The sequence below is a fragment of the Thalassophryne amazonica genome, chromosome 2 (genome assembly GCF_902500255.1).
Source record: "Thalassophryne amazonica chromosome 2, fThaAma1.1, whole genome shotgun sequence".
NCBI classification, from domain to species: domain Eukaryota; kingdom Metazoa; phylum Chordata; class Actinopteri; order Batrachoidiformes; family Batrachoididae; genus Thalassophryne; species Thalassophryne amazonica.
In genome coordinates, this window is record NC_047104.1 from 9181080 (window position 1) to 9203603 (window position 22524).

Genomic DNA, 22524 nt, shown 5'->3' on the forward strand with positions numbered 1-22524 from the left:
AGAAATAGCAACGACGGACGGACGGAACCAACCCTCCAACAGCTGCTAACTGACCCAGTCCAGGCTCCATGAAAGAGGTTTGTCAATGGATACAGGTGGCTCCTTTTTCTTTAAAACCATTCATGTATTATTTTTCTTAATAATTGGCTTCAAAATTCATCACTAAATTCCAATCAGATTTATTTACTTAAAGTTTTAAGCTTTACCTCTTTCTTCTGTCTCATGAGCGAGTAAGAAAACTGTTTCCATGAATGAACATAATTTTCATCACTGTCTATAAAATGCCAGTCAAATGTTCATTTGTATAAATTGTAACTATTTTCTACTGTGGTTTATTTCGTGTACAGAAGGAAACTCTTGGTCAACCATATCGTGGGAATTCATGACTTTCAGATCAGAGATTGATTGAATTAAATTGAGATGGATAAATTCATTTGAGACTGAAATTAATGAATGTTTAAATTAAAGCACTTATGCTAAAAATAAGTGGTGCCCTGAGTAATAATTAAATAATAAGTATTAAATCCTAAATTAATTATTCTGGTGACCCGGTACATTGGGCCTAGTCCAATCTAATTCAATTTGGGAGTTTAATTACTTATTCACTATAAACTGCTACATGCCTCTGGTTCCCCACATGTGAGCCGATTCAGTACTAAATTTATTTTATTAAATAAATGTTACATATTTGGTGCTCCCGTGTGGAGGCATAAAGATTTAAATGAAAACATTACATATTTATGGGTCCCCGTTGCGAGGTCTGAATATCTGTAAAGCAAAGTGTCTCCAAATAAATAAATAAATAAAAATAAATGCTACACGGTTATCCAGGTCTGGGTTGCGGTGGCAGCAGACCAAGCAGCTCAACCCACACTTCCCCTATCCTCAGCCAAGTCCTGTAACTGTTCTCAGGAGATCCTGAGGTGTTCCCAAGCCAGATGGGAAATATAATCCCTCCAGCGAGTCCTAGCCTGCAGCCTGCTGGTGCTGGACATTATATATTAGTGACCCAAGATGGACTCGACTGTATTTTCAATTAAGGACTCTGTTTTTTGTTGCTCGCGTGTTTGTAAACAAACTTTTGAACAATCTGTAAGAACCTTGTACCTGTTAGAATGGCCTAAGCAGTGGGTCACCCCTCTGGATCTGGTCTGCTTGAGGTTTCTTCCTCATTATCACCAGAGGGAGTTGTCTTTACCACTGTCACCTGTGTGCTTGCTCAGGGGGTAAGTTTAAACCTTACTCATGTGAAGCACCTTGAGGCAGCTTTGCTGTGATTTGGTGCTAAACAAATAAAATAAGTAGAACTGGGTCTTCCCCAGGGCCTCCTCTCAGTTGGATGTGCCAGGAAAAGCTCCCTAGGGAAGTCATCAGGGGGCAGCATCCTCACCAGGTGCTCCAACCACCTCAGCTGGTGCCTTTTGATGCAAAGAAAGCAGCAGGTCTGCTCTGAGTCCCTCCCAGATAGTCGAGCTTCTCAACCCAACCCGAAGTGTACACCCAGATACTTCCACCGCTTGTATCCGTGACCCAAAGTTCATGACCACAGGTGAGAATAAGAGCATAAAATGACTTCCAGCTCAGCTCCTTCTTCACCACGACAGTCCAGTACAGCAACTGTAAAACATCAGACGCTGCCCCAATACTGGATTTAAAAATAATAATGGCAATATTTAGTGTGACTTACTCCTCTGTAGCCATGACTACTGGATTTACAGTTCTCACCAGAGCCTCACTGGAATGATAGTAACTGCAAGAGGACAAAACCAAGTACTGGATTCCATCACTCGGTGGAAACATTGTCATTTCACTGTAGTGCTTTATTGATGTTCGGAAAACATTAACTTTTGCGCATAGCTGTGACTTAAAGCCATCTACAGAAGCAACATTAATTTTACAAGTGATTAGTGATGATACGTGCAGGCAGAGTGTACGTGCATTGTGAAGTTGTTTATGTAACGCACGTCTGACTGTTGCACTCTGGACTATAACCCAGGTTTTTGCTGGTCTGGGATGAAAATTCTTTTTGGAGATGGGTATTATCACTGTGCCTGTGCACACCTCATTTTTAGAATAACATGTCCATGTGAGCGCAAGTCATATCATGATTTACAGGATGGTATATGCATACATGTTAATAGACCCTTACATGGCACTTTTCTGTCTGAAATCGTGTGAAATGGGAGCAGGTGGGGAATCAATCCTGGAGCCACTTTATCCTGTAATTGTTTAATGCCTGCCCTTAGGTCATTCATATCAGCAGCATTTTGCACAATTACACTATTTTGGTATGCTTTCCTACTACCAGGTCTCCACAGTTGATCCAATCCCCCCCCCGTCTGTGTTCTCCTCCACCTATGTCTTAATTTCCAGCATGTCCCGGGCTTCCAGCTCTCTGACCTGGCAGCCCGGGACATGCTGGCTTTGTGACCACCAAACAATAAGACATGCCTACCAACAATTTCTATTTTACACTGTGATCTCTCTCTCTCCCTCCCAATATCGGTATCATATCAACCTCTCAAAAATCAGTATCGCTCGGGTCAGGTTCTAGATAGAAAGACGACACTGTTGATCAGGACTCCGCTTGGATGAGGAGCATGGCACTGTTCTGCCCCTCGTGTGATGAGGCAGTACTATTCTTTATCTGAGCCTCCACAGTGTTGATATTTGCCATAAACATCATATCCTTTACAAAAGATAAAAATATTAGGTGCTGTACAATATTTTATTTGCACACTGCCTTATTCTTAGGCCCCGAAATGTCACAACATGACTAACGAGTTCTGTGTCTTGCAGTTTTTCTCATTTTTCACATTTAATCTCATAAATCAGCAAACCCTCACAGTCAATCAATCAATCAATTTTTTTATATAGCGCCAAATCACAACAAACAGTTGCCCCAAGGCACTTTATATTGTAAGGCAAGGCCATACAATAATTACGTAAAAACCCCAACGGTCAAAACGACCCCCTGTGAGCAAGCACTTGGCTACAGTGGGAAGGAAAAACTCCCTTTTAACAGGAAGAAACCTCCAGCAGAACCAGGCTCAGGGAGGGGCAGTCTTCTGCTGGGACTGGTTGGGGCTGAGGGAGAGAACCAGGAAAAAGACATGCTGTGGAGGGGAGCAGAGATTGATCACTAATGATTAAATGCAGAGTGGTGCATACAGAGCAAAAAGAGAAAGAAACAGTGCATCATGGGAACCCCCCAGCAGTCTACGTCTATAGCAGCATAACTAAGGGATGGTTCAGGGTCACCTGATCCAGCCCTAACTATAAGCTTTAGCAAAAAGGAAAGTTTTAAGCCTAATCTTAAAAGTAGAGAGGGTGTCTGTCTCCCTGATCTGAATTGGGAGCTGGTTCCACAGGAGAGGAGCCTGAAAGCTGAAGGCTCTGCCTCCCATTCTACTCTTACAAACCCTAGGAACTACAAGTAAGCCTGCAGTCTGAGAGCGAAGCGCTCTATTGGGGTGATATGGTACTACGAGGTCCCTAAGATAAGATGGGACCTGATTATTCAAAACCTTATAAGTAAGAAGAAGAATTTTAAATTCTATTCTAGAATTAACAGGAAGCCAATGAAGAGAGGCCGATATGGGTGAGATATGCTCTCTCCTTCTAGTCCCCGTCAGTACTCTAGCTGCAGCATTTTGAATTAACTGAAGGCTTTTTAGGGAACTTTTAGGACAACCTGATAATAATGAATTACAATAGTCCAGCCTAGAGGAAATAAATGCATGAATTAGTTTTTCAGCATCACTCTGAGACAAGACCTTTCTGATTTTAGAGATATTGAGCAAATGCAAAAAGCAGTCCTACATATTTGTTTAATATGCGCTTTGAATGACATATCCTGATCAAAAATGACTCCAAGATTTCTCACAGTATTACTAGAGGTCAGGGTAATGCCATCCAGAGTAAGGATCTGGTTAGACACCATGTTTCTAAGATTTGTGGGGCCAAGTACAATAACTTCAGTTTTATCTGAGTTTAAAAGCAGGAAATTAGAGGTCATCCATGTCTTTATGTCTGTAAGACAATCCTGCAGTTTAGCTAATTGGTGTGTGTCCTCTGGCTTCATGGATAGATAAAGCTGGGTATCATCTGCGTAACAATGAAAATTTAAGCAATACCGTCTAATAATACTGCCTAAGGGAAGCATGTATAAAGTGAATAAAATTGGTCCTAGCACAGAACCTTGTGGAACTCCATAATTAACCTTAGTCTGTGAAGAAGATTCCCCATTTACATGAACAAATTGTAATCTATTAGACAAATATGATTCAAACCACCGCAGTGCAGTGCCTTTAATACCTATGGCATGCTCTAATCTCTGTAATAAAATTTTATGGTCAACAGTATCAAAAGCAGCACTGAGGTCTAACAGAACAAGCACAGAGATGAGTCCACTGTCCGAGGCCATAAGAAGATCATTTGTAACCTTCACTAATGCTGTTTCTGTACTATGATGAATTCTAAAACCTGACTGAAACTCTTCAAATAGACCATTCCTCTGCAGATGATCAGTTAGCTGTTTTACAACTACCCTTCAGTCCTGGTTCCAAACGTTCATCAATAACTGTGAAGTGTTTTTCTTTGGTAGCATCATCTGTAAGTTTTCAGCTGCAGCAGGCCGTCACTTTGCATTAACACTTTATGACGGTAGAAGAAGAATTGGCTAAACATTCAGTTTATTTTGAAGAGCATTAAGCAAATCTGAGGTTGCTAATGGAATCACAAGTTCTTGTGCTTTTACTGAAATAAGTCTCAAATTATGTGATGGATGATGCTGTGAGAATGTTGTGGCATCATGTTAATATATAGTCGGCATATCAAACGCTTATTATGTGGAAGCAAACAGCCAGATTTCTGCGCAGGAGGAACCAGAGTCCTCGGCAGGCGGGTTCAGTCTGGTTTTTTTTCTGCTCTGGTTATTCTTTCTGCTTGCAGTTGAAGAGCTCATTTTAACTTTAAAAAGACACATTTTTCCGTCAGGGTGCATTTGGGTAAGTGCACAGTTTGGAAGAGCTTTTTAAATTTTAAGTCAAAAATAAAAAGTAAGTTTTTAATTCTGATTTGTGACTTTGCCAGAAGATTTGAAGATGTTCTCCAACACTTACATAATCTTCTATTAAAAAATGCTGTCTTGTGTTTTCACAAAACTGCTGCTGCTGGTTGTGCTTGGACAACGACTTCGGCACCATGAAGCAATGCGGTATGGGAGTTGCACTACCAACTTATAGGCCGAGATAGGTTCAATGTGTGACAGCTTTAAGATGCCCGTCTGTGTCCAACAGAGTGAAAATGGTTACCGGCCTTCACTAGGGATTAACAAATGATGGACTGGTGCTCCGTCCAGGGGGTCACAGACTTCACACTATGGTTTTCAGGGACAAGAAATACCCCGATTAACCTAATGGCCTGTATGGGAGTTACTGTCACTTCTTCAAGTGGCACCACAGCATTAGTTGTATCTGTCCAAAAATGTATCATGAAGCGGAAAAAGGTGAATTATTTATTTATAATGCAAACATGTCATTCAAGAGCAGAAGTTGATGGACTAATTAATGGACTGCTTCTTGTCACAGCTGAAATGATGCTCATAGGCGAGGTCAACGTGCAACGGAATTAAACGTTTGAAAATTCAAATTCATTTGTACCAGGCATAAAACTCTGTAAATCTCAGCCTAAAATGGTTCTTGTGTCCCTGTACAGCCAAAAATATCTGATCAGTGTCTCTGTCCAATGTAACTAAACTCCTGAATGCTCTTTTGTAAAACATTTGTGAAATATAACAGCCTCACCTTAGCTGTCCTGCTGATGTTTTTGTTGTCTCACAGCCCAAACAAGCAGACTTCCAAGGCATATGAAAGTGCTCTTTTTATTCAAGAACAGTCTTTCAGTTTGAGAGCATGATTTATTAAATTAACTTGCTCTTTAAGACAAATAACTTTTCCATTGAGCATCATCACCTTTTTCTTTCGGCCATTTACAGCAGTTGACATCCAGCTTAATGGTGCGTTACCATCACCTTCTGATCTGGAGTGTGACTCGCAGTACCTCACTGAGTATAGAGAAGCAGCTTGGCATGCACATAGACTGTGCCATCTTGTGAAATACACATGATAATGCAATATTTTTTATATATGTCGCTTTGGAATATAAAAAACTTGACAGTTCTGAAAATAAGGGAGTGTCTTTGTCATGGTCTGCTCTGGTCCTTTGCCCCTTTTTTAATCTTGTGTGTAGTTTGTTTTTTTTCTCCCAGGTGGTGGGCTGCAGAGCCGAGGAACACCTGTAACTCTCCTCGCACCTGAAGCTTATGAGTGGCTCATCAGGAGCGGGCTACTTAAACCCCGGTTTTGAGGTCAGTCTTTACCGGATTCTTCATTTTCCATGTCATGAGGCCAGTTCATTTTTCCTGAGGCCAGATTCTTCCAGGAGCTTCACTGAGAATCCATGACCTTGACCTCATCTTTTCTGCCGCTTCTACGCGCTCTGACATCGGAGCTTTCCGCAGCTCATTTCAAGGTAACCTGGTCGACTCTAATTCCTGTATTAGAGCTTGTTGTTTTCTCTGGTGTTCCCAGACACTCTCCTGCATGTCTTCCATGTCGCAAATGTTCCTGGCTCCACGACTATCTGCACCACAGCTCTCAGCTACAGAGCGCATAGCTCTGCCATGCTTCAGTTAAGTTCCTTCATGTTCTGCGAGATTCTGCTCTCACGCAGCTCCTGTCTGTGACTGTGCATGACTAAGAACAGTCTCCAAGAACTGTTCCAAGAACTATTTCCAAGAACTGTTTTCCTAGAACTGTATGAACTCTGATATTGAACCACTAAGAACTTTCCAAGTTGTTTCTAAAGTCAAGTCCTACTTAATTGGAACTGCATCACAAGATGCACCTGACCTCTGAAGATAACTCGTGAACTGTGAACGATTCCTGAACAGCAAACCTTGTTTCTTAGACTGTGAACATTATTTCCAGAACTGTGAACATTCCCGTTTTCAGCCTTCTGTGACCTGTCTGTTGTTGAAGGCTTCAGTATTACAAGTGCAGTCACTCACCTCTCCTCACCTCCATTCTCCTAGTTCCTGTTCTCGACTCTGTGCGTGCCACCTGGCCCCGACTCCAGAACCTTACACTCCAGGATTCCTGCTTGTTCTCAGACTCCCAAGTCTGTCCGTGTGTGCACTGCAGCTCCCAGATGTTCCACCGCTACAAGCGGGCCCTGTCAGGCCGTCTAACCAGTGCAGAATTGTACATTTGTTTATTGTAAATAAATCTCTTTTTGTTCACAACCAGTTCTGGTCCTTGCTCCCAGCGTTTAAGTCCATCACCTGTAACAGTCCGGTCCCGTCCAGAACCCTAACCATAACAGCCTCTGACTCATCCAGCACGGGAAAATGCTCCCGGGTCAGCATTATCAATCACCATAATTGTAGTGGGACAACTGTCTCATGCAAACTCCGATATCTGTGGATCCGTGGGGTTCTATCAAGTGTGAATGAGCTTTGGATTGAATCTGGAGATCCCTAGCAGGAGCAATTTTGTGATTAAACTTAGCAAATGATGGCTGGATGCACTGTTGAGGCTCATGGAGAGATGTAGAAAAACAATGTCAACTCCCCCCAAAATCAAGTGAGTAACTTCATGTGTGATTCTGTCATGTGTCATATTTTGCATGAATTTCTGCCTCCTATCTGTGGTTGTGCACAGTCAGTGGTGTAGCATTTTCATCTGTTAATCTTTGCATAATTACCTGCTGCTTTAAGTCAGTTTCATGTCAAAAAACAAAAAACAAAATAAAAAACATAGAGGTTATGTAGTTGCCCCAGGCAACGAGGCCAGTGGAAATGCCATGCCCTGAAAAATGCATCATCATATATGTTTTTTTTTTTTTTTTTTAAGCTACCAACTCCTGACTGTTGCATTTAAACTGAGCTGGTTTCTCTTTGTGCTGTGAATGTTCATGAGATGTAGGATGTTTGGTGAAGCACTCCGTACCTGTTCACAGGCCATCGATCAGTAAAGTGCATCTGAAGAGTTCTTTGGACTTAAACCAGTGTCACCATGTGACGTGGATGTGCACATGCACTGCAAACTCACCTCATTGTGCTGAAAGCCAGCAGGCCGAAGAACAGTGAATGCAGCACGTTATAGGCCACGTCTGGACGAAGCGACACAAGTCTCCACTCTCCCAGTCCTTTCTCGTCCTCGGCGGAGATGACGTTCAGCCTGCTGACAAACGAGAATCGAAACAACAGTGATGCAGAAATCGTTAGAACCAGACTGGCGTGAAGACGCAAGGGAGGGAAGGCGGCAAAACTATAACCACAGAGTCTTAACGCGCTCACTGTTAAACATCCAGCAGCTCCTATTCAGACCGCTGCACGTGCACATACGGACGCACGGCTTCTCCCTGCAGTAATCGGCACACACACACACAAACGCTTGAGGGTAATGATGTCATCGCTACAGTCTGACCAGCTGCTTTGAGTCTGACTACAAACGTTTCTTCTGAAGGTCGGCTGCCGCACACCAATGCCGCAAAAAGAATTATGGGTAATCACATGGCGCAGACCGATTGTTTGACTGAAGATGTTTGACCAGAGGGTCAAAGGTTAAACTCCCCAATCAGACTGTAAAAATCACTGCGGTGTTCGAGTTACTGGTGGCGTGCAGCAGAACATCCTGGAGGTCATGAGTGAGTGAATGAATGAGTGAGTGTAAAGAACTTTGAGCATCTGCATCAGGTGGGGGAAAAAAAAAAAAAAATTACCACTTAAGTTTTGTGTGATCAGAAATATTTGGAGTAATTTTCTGACACCAACATATGAGCGTGCAACTTCCTTTGCGGCGGAAACTGAGGCTGCGTCCCAATTCAGCGGCTGCACGCTGCAATAACAGGTCAATCCCAATCTTTTCCCACAAATTTCCCCCTGCAAGACAAAACAGTTGGTGAGTTAAAAAATGTATTAAAAAAAAAAAAACCCACACTTTTATGCTCCATACATAAAGTTGTAAATAAGTTTGTATATAAAGCACAAGTAAGTACAGACCTCAGAAGGGTGCAGACTCTGAATTGGAAGACAGCCATGCACTGTCAGTACACACTGTAGGTGGGGCTTATAGGTGCACACAGATACGTTCAAGCCAGCCAATGACGTGCAGTGATGTTTCACTATGTCAATAAAATCCAGCCAAAGGTCACAACCTCACCACAGGAGCTTTCAGATATATGAGTAGTGACTCAAATAACGGCAGAAAAAGTTTGGCCTGAAGGATGAACAACAGAAGAAAGGTCACGAGGTCACCAAAATCAATAGCTTTGTGCCTGCTGAGAGTCAGATTACTCACACGGAGCCTCACATAAAAACAAGGAGCACAGCTCACAGGAAAACAGACCCACTTCTAAAAACAAGCAAAGCAGCTGAGAACGTTTGGGAATTACATCATTAATAGGAGCGCGTACATCCACCAAGAACTAAAACTGTTCATGTTACCACAGATTGGACAAGAAGACACACAAACAAAGCTGGACCAACACAACAACATCCGATTCATTTCAACATAAAATGGTGTCCTAATATTTATGGACCTGACCATCTCGTTTTGCCTCCACAGACTCCGATCTCGACAGCCGACACTTCAAACCCCCGTGTATCTCGTCTGAGCTGCAAACGGTTTAGTTTTGGTTCCTCGATCCCTGTGCACGCGTCACCCACCTTAAGTTGTGCAACGCCGCCGCTCCCAGCACGGCGCCAAGCACCAGCAACGTGACGACGTATGGTTGAAGCAGCAGAGTGCCAGACAGACGTTCCAAGGTATCGTAGGGCAGCAGGCCGAAGGCTTCCTCGCACAAATACAGACTGGCATCGAAATCTCTGAGGGAGAGGAGATGATGGAGCAAGAAAGTAAAGACAAAGACCAACTTTGTGGAACAATAGGCCAAAATAAAAAAAATATATAATGCTGGAACACTGACAATTTTACCATACAGTGGGGTAAAAAAGTATTTAGTCAGTCCCTGATTGTGCAAGTTCTCCTACTTAGAAAGATGAGAGAGGTCTGTAATTTTCATCATTGGTACACTTCAACTGTAATAGACAAAATGAGAAAAAAAAAATCCAGGAAATCACATTGCAGGATTTTTAAAGAATTTATTTGTAAATTATGGTGGAAAATAAGTATTTGGTCAATAACAAACAAGCAAGATTTCTGGCTCTCACAGACCTATAACTTCTTCTTTAAGACACTCTTCTGTCCTCCACCTGTTACCTGGATTAATGGCACCTGTTGTAACTTGTTATCTGTATAAAAGACACCTGTCCACAGCCTCAAACAGTCAGACTCCAAACTCAACCATGGCCAAGACCAAAGAGCTGTCGAAAGACACCAGGAAGAAAATTGCAGATGTGCACGAGGCTGGGAAGAGTGAATCTACAATAGTCAAGCAGGTTGGTGTGAATAAATCAACTGTGGGAGCAACTGTAAGAAAATGGAAGACATACAAGACCATTGATAATCTGAGGCTCCACGCAAGATCTCATCCCATGGGGTCAAAATGATCATGAGAACGGTGAACAAAAATCCCACAACTACACAGAGGGACCTGATGAATGACCAAAGTAACAAAGGCTACACACTACGCAGAGATGGACTCAAATCCTGCAGTGCCAGGCGTGTCCCCCTGCTTAAGCCAGTACGTGTCCAGGCCTGTCTGAAGTTTGCCAGAGAGCATATGGATGATCCAGAAGAGCATTGGGAGAATATCATGTGGTCAGATGAAACCAAAATAGAAGTTTTTGGTAAAAACTCAACTCATCATGTTTGGAGGAAGAAGAATGTAGAGTTGCATCCCAAGAACACTATATCTACTGCAAAGCACGGGAGTGGAAACATCATGCTTTGGGGCTGTTTATCTGCAAAGGGGACAGGACAACTGATCCGTGTTAAGGGAAGAATGAATGGGGCCACGCATCATGAGATTTTAAGCCAGAACCTCCTTCCTTCAGTGAGAGTATTGAAGATGCATCATATCTGGGTCATCCAGCATGACAATGATCCCAAACACACCGCTCAGGCAACAAAAGAGTGGCTCCGTAAAAAGCATTTCAAGATCCTGGAGTGGCTGAGCCAGTTTCCAGACCTCAACTCCATAGAAAATTTGTTGGGAGAGTTGAAAGTCCATGTTGCCCAGTGACAGCCCCAAAACATCACTGCTCTAGAGGAGATCTGCATGGAGGAATGGACCAAAATACCAGCTACAGTGTGTGCAAACCTGGTGAAGACTTACAGGAAACGTTTGACCTCTGTCATTGCCAACAAAGGATATGTTACAAAGTATTGAGTTGAACTTTTGATATTGACCAAATACTTATTTTCCACCATAATTTACAAATAAATTCTTTAAAAATCCTACAATGTGATTTCCTGGATTTTTTTTTCTCATTTTGTCTCTCATAGTTCAAGTGTACCTATGTTGAAAATTACAGACCTCTCTCATCTTTCTAAGTAGGAGAACCTGCACATTCAGGGACTGACTAAATACTTTTTTACCCCACTGTATTTATACTCCAGTGTGACTTATATAATGAAAAATCACACAATTGTCCTTAATAATAATAATTAGAATAATTATTTATATGAGACTTTCACAAGAATTAAAGCATTCAACAAAATGAACTCCAATAATAAAAGCCAATAATAAAATGCAAACTACAGGAATTCATCAAAAAAAAAAAAAAAAGAAAAAAAGAAAAATCACAAAAATCCAAAATCTCAAGAGCTGATAATACATAAAGAAGGTGTGTCTTATTCTCCAGTGTGACTTATATATGGCTTTTCCATTCCTTTTTCAAAAGGTGCAAATTATACTTTGGAAAATACGGTAGTCCAGAAAAAAATAATAATGCTGGAATGCTGACAATATGCATTTATCGTGTTTTATCCAATATAAGTCTCATTTTTTGTTTTGTTTTTTACTAGTTTGAGAGGTCCTGTGACTAACTCCGGTGTTACTTATTTACAGAAAAAAAAAGACGCTTGGTTGTTATTAATATTAACAATTGTAACAGTGATTTATAGAGGGCTTTCTGTGGAATCAAAGCCCAAAACACAGAGTATGAGTCACATATTTTTTTTCCACTACTTTGGGAGGTCCTGTGACTAAACTGGAAAAACTGAAATAAATAAATAATTTTAATTATGTCAGAAAATAAAGCATAACTTTAATTCAGTTGTGGCTTCTTCTTGGACGGGCTAAAAAGTATTCAATCACCCATCATATCAAAAGCGGTTCTGACTCCTTGCCAAGCCTCGTCACAACTCGTTTGTATCTCAGCAGGCGGTCAAGGTCTGCTCAGCATAGGTCAGGACTAGTCAGGAAGAGTGCGTAAAAATGTGTGCCCGTTTTGACATGTTTGAAAATTTGGGAGCTTGGCTGGACTCCTGCTCACCTCAGCATGAAAATTAGGTGCTAAGATGGGTTGAGCCTTTTTACAATCTGGGGAGGTCATGCAATGAAAACTACTGTATCATCATGTATGGCGATATATGGTACTGTATGACCAGCTGCTCCTATATACTGAATGATGTACTGTGATTCACACTCTGGAGCAGAAGGTGGTGGGAACAGACCATTAAACTGGATGCCAACCACTGCAAAAGAAGCTCTGAATGAGAAAAATGTTTGTCTTACAGAACAAGTCAGTTTAATAAATCATGCTCTCAAACTGAAATCTGTAATCTGGATCAGATCTGGATCAAACTTTGTCAGTCGATAAAGGATACCATCCTACATAATACTTTCAAATATGAAAGAAATTTGATGTTTTGTGACAGCGGTATGAGGTTTTGAAAATTCATTCAATGTTAAAGGATAGGGATTTTTCACATTTTCCATGCTTTTTCCCTAACTTTGACCTTTAGCTTATGAAAAGCTAAAGCTTTAACCTTGAAAACTGAATCAGTTATTGCTTATCAGGATATTAATCTTCAGTAAAAATGGCATAACGATATATGAAAGTTTGTGGGCTCCAGGCTGTTCATAAACAAACAAACAGGGTCGAAAACAAAACTTCACTGGCGGAGGTAATAACTTTTGCCAAGTGATGTGGCTGCTCAGGACGACTCGGCAAAGGACACAACCAGACGAGAGTTGCTTTGGGAAAACAGCTGTGGTGCACTGAGTTGTAGTTTGGGCCATTATGGTGTGAAGTGGTGCCAAACTCAACCACAGCAGGTTCACCGGCAGAAAAATTCAACTGGTCACAACAGTGACTGAAGACTTTCTTCAATTTATTCAATTTATAAAGCACCAACTCACGACAATTTTCCTCACGTAGCTGTTTGTCTCAGCAACATCATTTGAAGTTTTCCAGTTGCACTGAGGAAGCCACAATTTCGTGCTCAAAGTTTAATTTGGGCAAAACTTTAAGGGAGACATAGAATTAAGTGATTTTGATGAAATGTCTCCATTTTAATGGCTGTTTTTTTCCCACCCTGATGGAAGTGTGTTTGTGCACACAATTCGAGGAGCTACGGAAATTTAAAACATGGTGATTATTTCCTTTTTTACAGTTTCCGGCAGAGGTAAATGGCATAATAGATGTTTTTTTTGAAAGAACATGACTTCATTCACACAGAGAGTAACGAACAGGGTGCCATTTTGGATGTTTTTGTGTACCATTTACCACATGATATTTTGTTACTTGTACTTCGTGAAGTTGAATGTGCATTGCTGTGGAACAGAATTTCCCCTCTGGGACAATAATCCAAACTAACAATTCTCATATAGGGCCTGATTTACTAAAGGTTTGCATGTGTAAAACGTGCAAACACCACAGCACTCACAAATACAACCCCTGGCAATAATTATGGAATCACCGGCCTCGGAGGATGTTCATTCAGTTGTTTAATTTTGTAGAAAAAAAGCAGATCACAGACATGACACAAAACTAAAGTCATTTCAAATGGCAACTTTCTGGCTTTAAGAAACACTATAAGAAATCAGGAAAAAAAATTGTGGCAGTCAGTAACGGTTACTTTTTTAGACCAAGCAGAGGGAAAAAAATATGGACTCACTCAATTCTGAGGAATAAATTATGGAATCACCCTGTAAATTTTCATCCCCAAAACTAACACCTGCATTATATCAGATCTGCTCGTTAGTCTGCATCTAAAAAGGAGTGATCACACCTTGGAGAGCTGTTGCACCAAGTGGACTGACATGAATCATGGCTCCAACATGAGAGATGTCAATTGAAACAAAGGAGAGGATTATCAAACTCTTAAAAGAGTGTAAATCATCACACAATGTTGCAAAAGATGTTGGTTGTTCACAGTCAGCTGTGTCTAAACACTGGACCAAATACAAACATGGGAAGGTTGTTAAAGACAAACATACTGGTAGACCAAGGAAGACATCAAAGTGTCAAGACAGAAAACTTAAAGCAATATGTCTCAAAAATCGAAAATGCACAACAAAACAAATGAGGAATGAATGGGAGGAAACTGGAGTCAACGTCTGTGACCGAACTGTAAGAAACCACCTAAAGGAAATGGGATTTACATATAGAAAAGCTAAATGAAAGCCATCATTAACACCTAAACAGAAAAAAACAAGGTTACAATGGGCTAAGGAAAAGCAATCGTGGACTGTGGATGACTGGATGAAAGTCATATTCAGTGATGAATCTCGAACCTGCATTGGGCAAGGTGATGATGCTGGAACTTTTGTTTGGTACCGTTCCAATGAGATTTATAAAGATGAAGAGAACATGTAAATTTCCACAGTCATTGATGATATGGGGCTGCATGTCAGGTAAAGGCACTGGGGAGATGGCTGTCATTACATCATCAATAAATGCACAAGTTTACGTTGATATTTTGGACACTTTTCTTATCCCATCAATTGAAAGGATGTTTGGGGATGATGAAATCATTTTTCAAGATGATAATGCATCTTGCCATAGAGCAAATACTGTGAAAACATTCCTTGCAAAAAGACACATAGGGTCAATGTGTCTTTTGGTGGAAGTTGAAGAAAATGGTCCATGACAAGGCTCCAACCTGCAAAGCTGATCTGGCAACAGTAATCAGAGCAAGTTGGAGCCAGATTGATGAAGAGTACTGTTTGTCACTCATTAAGTCCATGCCTCAGAGACTGCAAGCTGTTATAAAAGCCAGAGGTGGTGCAACAAAATACTAGTGATGTGTTGGAGCATTCTTTTGTTTTTCATGATTCCATAATTTTTTCCTCAGAACTGAGTGATTCCATATTTTTTTCCCTCTCCTGGTCTAAAAAAGTAACCGTTACTGAGTTTAGTTTTGTGTCATGTCTGTGATCTGCTTTTTTTCTCCAAAATTAAACAACTGAATGAACATCCTCCGAGGCCGGTGATTCCATAATTTTTGCCAGGGGTTGTACACATACATGCTGGGATTGCAAGACAAGACCTGCATCCTTTGCAATTTAACTAAACAGTGCAAATTTTCCATTTAACACATTTGCCTGAATGAATATGCAATTTGGGGGTGAGTCCACCCAAGTGTACACAATTCTGGTTGTTGAACAAGCAAACAGATGACATTTCCACACACAACATGACTGATCAAGGCAAAAAGCAACACCAGAGAGAATGTGTCTGTAATTTAGTATGTTTGAAACCTTGGTTCGAAGTCACCCAACATCATGGGGTCAGTGCAGAAATGCAGAAATCTGATTTCAAGTCATTCCCTGTGAGCGGTTTGGGTATGCATTTCTTTATTTTCACTCATCTTCTTTAACACAGAAAATACCCCAATTAAACAATTTATAGTGGCCTATTTTTAGCAAAACATCCACATCATAAATAAAATTGTGACATTTATCCCGTCTTTCTATGTAACAGAAATACAACCCCAATTCCAGTGAAGTTGAGATGTGAAAAATGTAAATAAAAAGAGAATACAATGATTTGCAAATCCTCTTCAACTTATATTCAATTGAATACATCACAAAGACAAGATATTTAATGTTCAAACTGATAAACTTTGTTTTTGTACGAATATTTGCTCATTTTGAAATGGATGCCTGCAACACATTTCAAAAAAGTTGGGACAGGGCAACAAAAGACTGGGAAAGTTGATGAATGCTCAAAGAACACCTTATTGGAAACAGGTGAGTGTTGTGATTGGGTATAAAAGGAGCATCCCCAAAAGTCTCAGCTGTTCACAAGCAAAGATGGTGTGAGGATCACCACTTTGTAAACAACTGTGTGAAAAAAAATACTCAGTTTAACCATTTAAGAACAATGTTTCTCAAGGTTCATTTGCAAGGAATTTAGGGATTCCATCATCTACAGTTCATAATATAATCGGAAGATTCAGAGAATCTGGAGAACTTTCTACACGTTAGAGGCAAGGCCGACAACCAACAGTGAATGCCTGTGACCTTCGATCCCTCAGGCTGCACTGCATTAAAAACCAACATCATTGTGTAAAGGATCTTACCACATGGGCTCAGGAACACTTCAGAAAACCACTGTCAGTTAACATAGTTTGTTGCTACATCTACAAGTGCAAGTTAAAACTCTACCGTACAAAACGAAAGCCATACATCAACAACATCCAGAAACACAGCCGTCTTCTCTGGGCCCAAGCTTATTTGAAATGGACAGACGCAAAGTAGAAAAGTGTGCTGTGGTCTGATGAGTCCACATTTCAAATTGTTTTTGGAAATCATGGACATCGTGTCCTCCGGACAAAAGAGGACAAAGACCATCCAGACTGTTAGCGCAAAGTTCAAAAGCCAGCATCTGTGATGGTATGGGGGTGTGTTAGTGCCCATGGCATGGGCAACTTACACATCTGTGAAATGTGTGGAACATTATGAAGTGCAAAATACGACAACGGAGACCCCGGACTGTTGAACAACTGAAGTCGTACATCAAGCAAGAATGGGAAAGAATTCCACCTACAAAGCTTCAACAATTAGTGTCCTCAGTTCCCAAATGCTTATTGAGTGTTGTTAGAAGGAAAGGTGATGTAACACAATGGTAAACATACCACTGTCCCAGCTTTTTTGAAACGTGTTGCAGGCATCCATTTCAAAATGAGCAAATATTTGCACAAAAACAAAGTTTATCAGTTTGAACATTAAATATCTTGTCTTTGTGGTGTATTCAATTGAATATAGGTTGAAGAGGATTTGAAAATCATTGTATTGTGTTTTTATTTACATTTATCACAACGTCCCAACTTCATTGGAATTGGGGTTGTATAAGGAGAAAGTCTCGTGCACAAGGTGCACTTTTGACAGGGGATGACAGCAATCAGCACGACTTTCTGTGGACAGCGCCATCAACATACGAAACGTACACAATTGACTGAATTTTAATTTGTGCTTATGGTCATTAACACACGCAAAATCCTCAATTACCATCTATGTCATGTTACCATCCGCTGACTTGTGTGAAATTATTTTGAGTAAATTACCCACAAGATAAGCTTTATTGATCTCACAGAGGAGAAATTCACATGTTACGTCACCTCTTAAAAAACACACAAAATGTTCCCCAGTGCAATGTATGAAATGCAGTGCATGCAATTTAGCATTCATTTCCTGGAATCAAGCACAGGATATTCTTAAATACTGCAAAATTTAAATATTGCCAAAAGTCCTCCCTTACATTTTAAATTTTTAAAACAACAAATAGTATGTCGAAATATCATTTGAATTCAAGACTTTTTCAATACCTATGACTTTAAAAATATATTATAGTATCCTAAGGTGCATCAGTTCCCATCATGCAGCGGGACAGTGTTAGCAATTGTTTGTATGTTAGTCTTTGTTTGCAACAGCATGCATTATTTTGTGTTACATTATGTGTTGTTGGGCAGCACTGTGGCTTTGTGGTTCCCACGGTTTATGTCCAGGCAATAATCCACCCCAGGTCCCAGCTAACTGTTTGATCCAAATGTAATTATGCTTCATTCATTCCTCTGAAACTGGTTTTTATTCAGTATTTTAAGGAGACAGCAGGCAGTGAGGCCTGAACAGGAACACTTTATTTCCATATGTTAAACAAACAAGAGTCAGACATCCGAGTTAACAAGTCGCCGTGCATGCGTCCGTGCAGCCATCGCCATCGAACCACAAACGCTCACGGTTCACAACAAGACAATGACAACATCCTGTCTGCAGCTACCGAACCCATCTTATTCACTTTAATATGGAGAGACGGGGCCGTGTCATCAAGTCAAAGTTCAACAATCACAAGCACAGAACCGTGATTCAGGATCAAAGATCCATGCCCACTAACAAAGCTCAGTGATGAATCGCAATCAGGATCACATTCTAGACCAAATATCAGTGATCATGATCAGTGTTTTGCAATCCAGATCAAAGTTCAACAATCACATGTGAAGATCTGTGAATCAGGATCAAAGATCACCGAGCAATATCAAAGTTCAGTGAAGAGGATCAATGGTCAGAAACTAGGATCCAAAGTCAGGAAGACAATTTGGACCAAACATCAGTGGTCATGATCAGTGTTCTCCAATCCAGATCAAAATTCAACAATCACAAGTGAAGATCTGTGAATCAGGATCAAAGATCACCGAGCAATATCAAAGTTCAGTGAAGAGGATCAATGGTCAGAAACTAGGATCCAAAGTCAGGAAGACAATTTGGACCAAACATCAGTGATCATGATCAGTGTTCTCCAATCCAGATAAAAATTCAACAATCAGAAGTGAAGATCTGTGAATCAGGATCAAAGATCACCGAGCAATATCAAAGTTCAGTGAAGAGGATCAATGGTCAGAAACTAGGATCCAAGGTCAGGATAACAATTTGGACCAAATATCAGTGATCATGATCAGTATTCTGCAATCCAGATCAAAGTTCAACAATCACAAGTGAAGATCTGTGATTCAGGATCAAAGGTCAATGAGCAATATCAAAGTTCAGTGAAAAGGATCAATGGTCAGAAATCAGGATCCAAGGTCAGGATGATAATTTGGACCAAATATCAGTGATCAGGATCAAAGGTCAATATTAATGTTCTCCCCCTTGATTTGTATCTGCACCAAAATTTAGCAGGTTCTCTTTTGGCCTCCGCCTCACCCGCCCACCGAGTTTCGTTTAAATCAATTCATTCATTTTGCATACTTTCTGTTCATAAACAGAAACAGCTAAAAAGAAAACGACCCTCATCAATAACATCAATAACAGAATGAACATGCCCTGAGGGTCAACCAAGCCAGTGGTTAGTGACTCTGGTTACCATAATGTCAGAGTCCAGTTGGATGAGGATCTAAAGAAGGAAAGTCCAACCCTCCTCCCTGAGGGCACCGGACCCATACGGTTTGGAACCCTACTTCTCCGTCCACAGCTTAATAACTCAGCCAATCAGAAGGCAAGAAACACTAGCAGGTTGACAGGAACACGAGGGTCCCGGGTCCCACTCCCCTGGTCTTAAGTAAAGGGGACTGGACATGTGTTCAGGGATCAGCACGTACAGCCGGAGGACAGAAAAGACGAGTACAGAGCGTCTGTCCTCGTCTTATCTGTGTGACTGTGCTGATGTATGTGTGCGAGTCCGTACCTCGTGGGCCCCAAGGCCAACTTTGACTTGATGAATTTAAAGATGTGCTCGTCTGATCTGAGCCGAAGCGCCTTCTATAAAAAAAAATTTTAAAAAAAGAAGAAAAACATCAGTTAATACTGACAAGTCTGAGGGACACAAGAGAAGACGGAGACAAAAGAATAAAACACAGAGTACAGTTGGGTGACGGGGGGGTCACCTTTGTCAGGTAGTTCAAGGTGACGGTGAGAAGGAGAACCAGGAGGGTGTGGAGGAGCAGTTTGGCCAAACGGACCAGCAGGTTTCCCACTTTCAGAGCCGACTGGAACAACATGAGCACATGAATTATCATCTTTTCATAATTCACAAGAACAATGCAGTGTGTGTGTGTGTGTGTGTGTGTGTGTGTGTGTGTGTCTAACCCTAATGCGCAATATCTAAAAGAAAAGTTTAATCTGATGTTTATGAGTGTATTTAGGCATTTTAACTGAAACTTACAGAAAAATTAAAGTAGAAATAAATAGAAAATAGTGAAATTAGAGCAGAAATAAATAAAAAAATTGAAAATATACAGCAGAAATAAAGACAAATTCAAGAAAAAATAAATAGAAAAAATTATAGCAGAAAAAAAAAAAAAAAAAAAAAAAAAAAAAAAAACAGTGAGTGCCAAGGGCCCTGTGGACTACCGATTCAGCCCAAGGCAAAAAGGCCTCAAAAACAGGCCTATGAACCCAGAGAGGAATCATAAAATCAGGCTCACAGGTGAAATCCAGATCAAAGCCACAGTAAAAAGATGACAAATATGAAAGCAACTTGTCCACATCCAAACTCTGTTACAGATACATTTCCCACCAAATTATCTTTTGTCAAATTTTCAATGTTGCAATGATTGGGCACTACATCACTTCAATGGTTGTACGTATAAATGAGTTTGTTCTGTAAAACGGCGACAGTGGAGTCGTCCCTCTGCTGATAACCCCTAAGGATGATATTGCGATATTTGACAGCGTTGATATCACCACTTCCCATCGAGGTATCGTTGCGGGAGTATGACAGATTACACTGATCATTGATCTCGTTGTGACTTTTAAGAATTTGGACTTAATTTAGAGGAAACTGTCCAAATACCCAATTTAGCTGTATTCTGCATAATCATGGCTGCCATTTCCAAACAAACAAATCTATGAATATAACTTTTAGACAGGAACAATGTCAATGGCCCACATCAAAAAAATGATGAGAGTTTTTGAGATATCACAATAAACTGACAACGCCGTGCCACAACATAGGGTTAGCAACTTATATAGGCTAGTAATCCAAAAAGAAAAAAAAAATACAGCGGAAATAAAGATATATTAAAGCAGAAATGATTAAAAAATAAAAATGTAATCACAAATAACATTACAGCAGAAATACACAAAAAAGAATAAACAATACAGCAAAAATTACAAGTTACCAATGTGATTTCTCTTCACTCACTATGCTCCTTTTAGATTCTGCAGATGTTGCAAAGAAGCTACGATGGATGACTGGTGGTCATCATTGTGAGATACTCTAAAGCTGACGTCACAGAGGACGACCCAACAGGCAGTGAAGCTGATTAGATCAGAAATCTGGTCTGGAACGCAGCACTTCCGGACCTCAAATCACTATCGATGGCTTCACAATCACCATCATGAAGCCACCCAACATTCCCCGACTGTCACGTGTCACATCCTGTTGGGACGTCCAATGTGACACCGGATTAACCGCACATTAACTCTCAGACGCCACCTAAAGGCACTGACCTGCCAGTGTCTGACGAAGAGCGCGGCTACGATGAAGCTGAGGACCAGGGAGCCCAGAATCATGGAGTTACAGAACTGAAAGAACCAAACGCTCAACAAGCCGCTCACCTGAACCAGGTACAGCGTGGTCACCTGGAATTTAAGAGAGAAAACTGAATTCAAAGCCAGACTTTCAAAAAATGCTTTCAAGGAGGATTTGAAATGGAAAACATGAGAACGCATGAAAAAAAAAACAGTACAAATACTGCAAAAAAGTACTGAGTCGGTTTTTGCCTGCCTTTATTGGCTTCCTGTTCAAGTGGTGTCAGATTAAAGTTTTGTTATTAACATACAAAATCCTTCATGGATTAGAGCCTTGCTGTCAGACAGATCTAATTAAACCTCCTGTCCTGGCCCCCATGCTCTGTGTTCTCAGGATTATTGTGTGTTCCAGAGGTTAAGAAGAGGTCAGCCAGTCACAGGGCTTTCTCCATCGTACACCTTTTCTGCGGAACAGTATCTGATTCTGTTGTTTCATTCAAATCCAGATTAAACTCACCCTTCTAAGGTTACATTTGTGGGCCGCATATGTCATACGTGATGCAACCAGGCTGCCCTTTAAAAGGCTGCTTGGAATGTGGCCCACAAATGCAGACTTCTTTCAACAACAACAGGTATATTCTCAAAACTCAAATAATCCAACCAGTCACTGTGTGATACCCACGCCCCCGTCCCCAAGACAAAACAGTTGGTTAAAAAAAAAAAAAGACACTTCTGGTTTGCATATGTATATGTATACAAGTAATGTTTACAAGTAAAGTATAAATAAGTACTGAAAAAAGATGAGTCTGGTCTGCTTGGGGTTTCTTCCTGTAATCACAAAAGGGCTGAGGGAGTTTTTCCTGACCACTGTTGTCAATGTGCTGCCTAAGTGAGACCTCACTCTTATGTAGTGCCTTTGGGGCGACTTGTGTTGTGATTTGATGGTGTGTAAGGAAACAGATTTGAAATTTAAGGCAAAATTGCACTGTATTGATGTAATTTTAAATTCAAATCATGCAACTTTTCCAACATTTTATATTAAAATATATACAGTGAGGAAAATAAGTATTTGAACACCCTGCAAGTTCTCCCACTTAGAAATCATGGAGGGATCTGAAATTTTCATCTTGGGTGCAT

The 22524-nt window shown here is 40.7% G+C and overlaps 1 protein-coding gene across 4 annotated transcripts in view; it reads right to left on the reverse strand.

The window, feature by feature from the left end:
• Positions 1-22524, reverse strand: part of LOC117522157 (probable C-mannosyltransferase DPY19L3) — a 152370-nt gene that overhangs the window by 63065 nt on the left and 66781 nt on the right. For 3 of the 4 annotated variants that reach the window (XR_004564159.1, XM_034183538.1, XM_034183556.1), the window contains 5 exons: positions 21367-21498; positions 19800-19901; positions 19601-19674; positions 9734-9892; positions 8115-8246 (listed from right to left, as the gene is read on the reverse strand). Coding sequence is in view for 3 of the 4 variants with exons in the window: in XM_034183538.1 (XP_034039429.1) it covers positions 8115-8246; positions 9734-9892; positions 19601-19674; positions 19800-19901; positions 21367-21498 (599 nt within the window). In the remaining variant the exon portion in view is untranslated. The remainder of the gene's footprint in view (positions 1-8114; positions 8247-9733; positions 9893-19600; positions 19675-19799; positions 19902-21366; positions 21499-22524) is intronic. The other variant, XM_034183547.1, reaches the window with a different exon arrangement.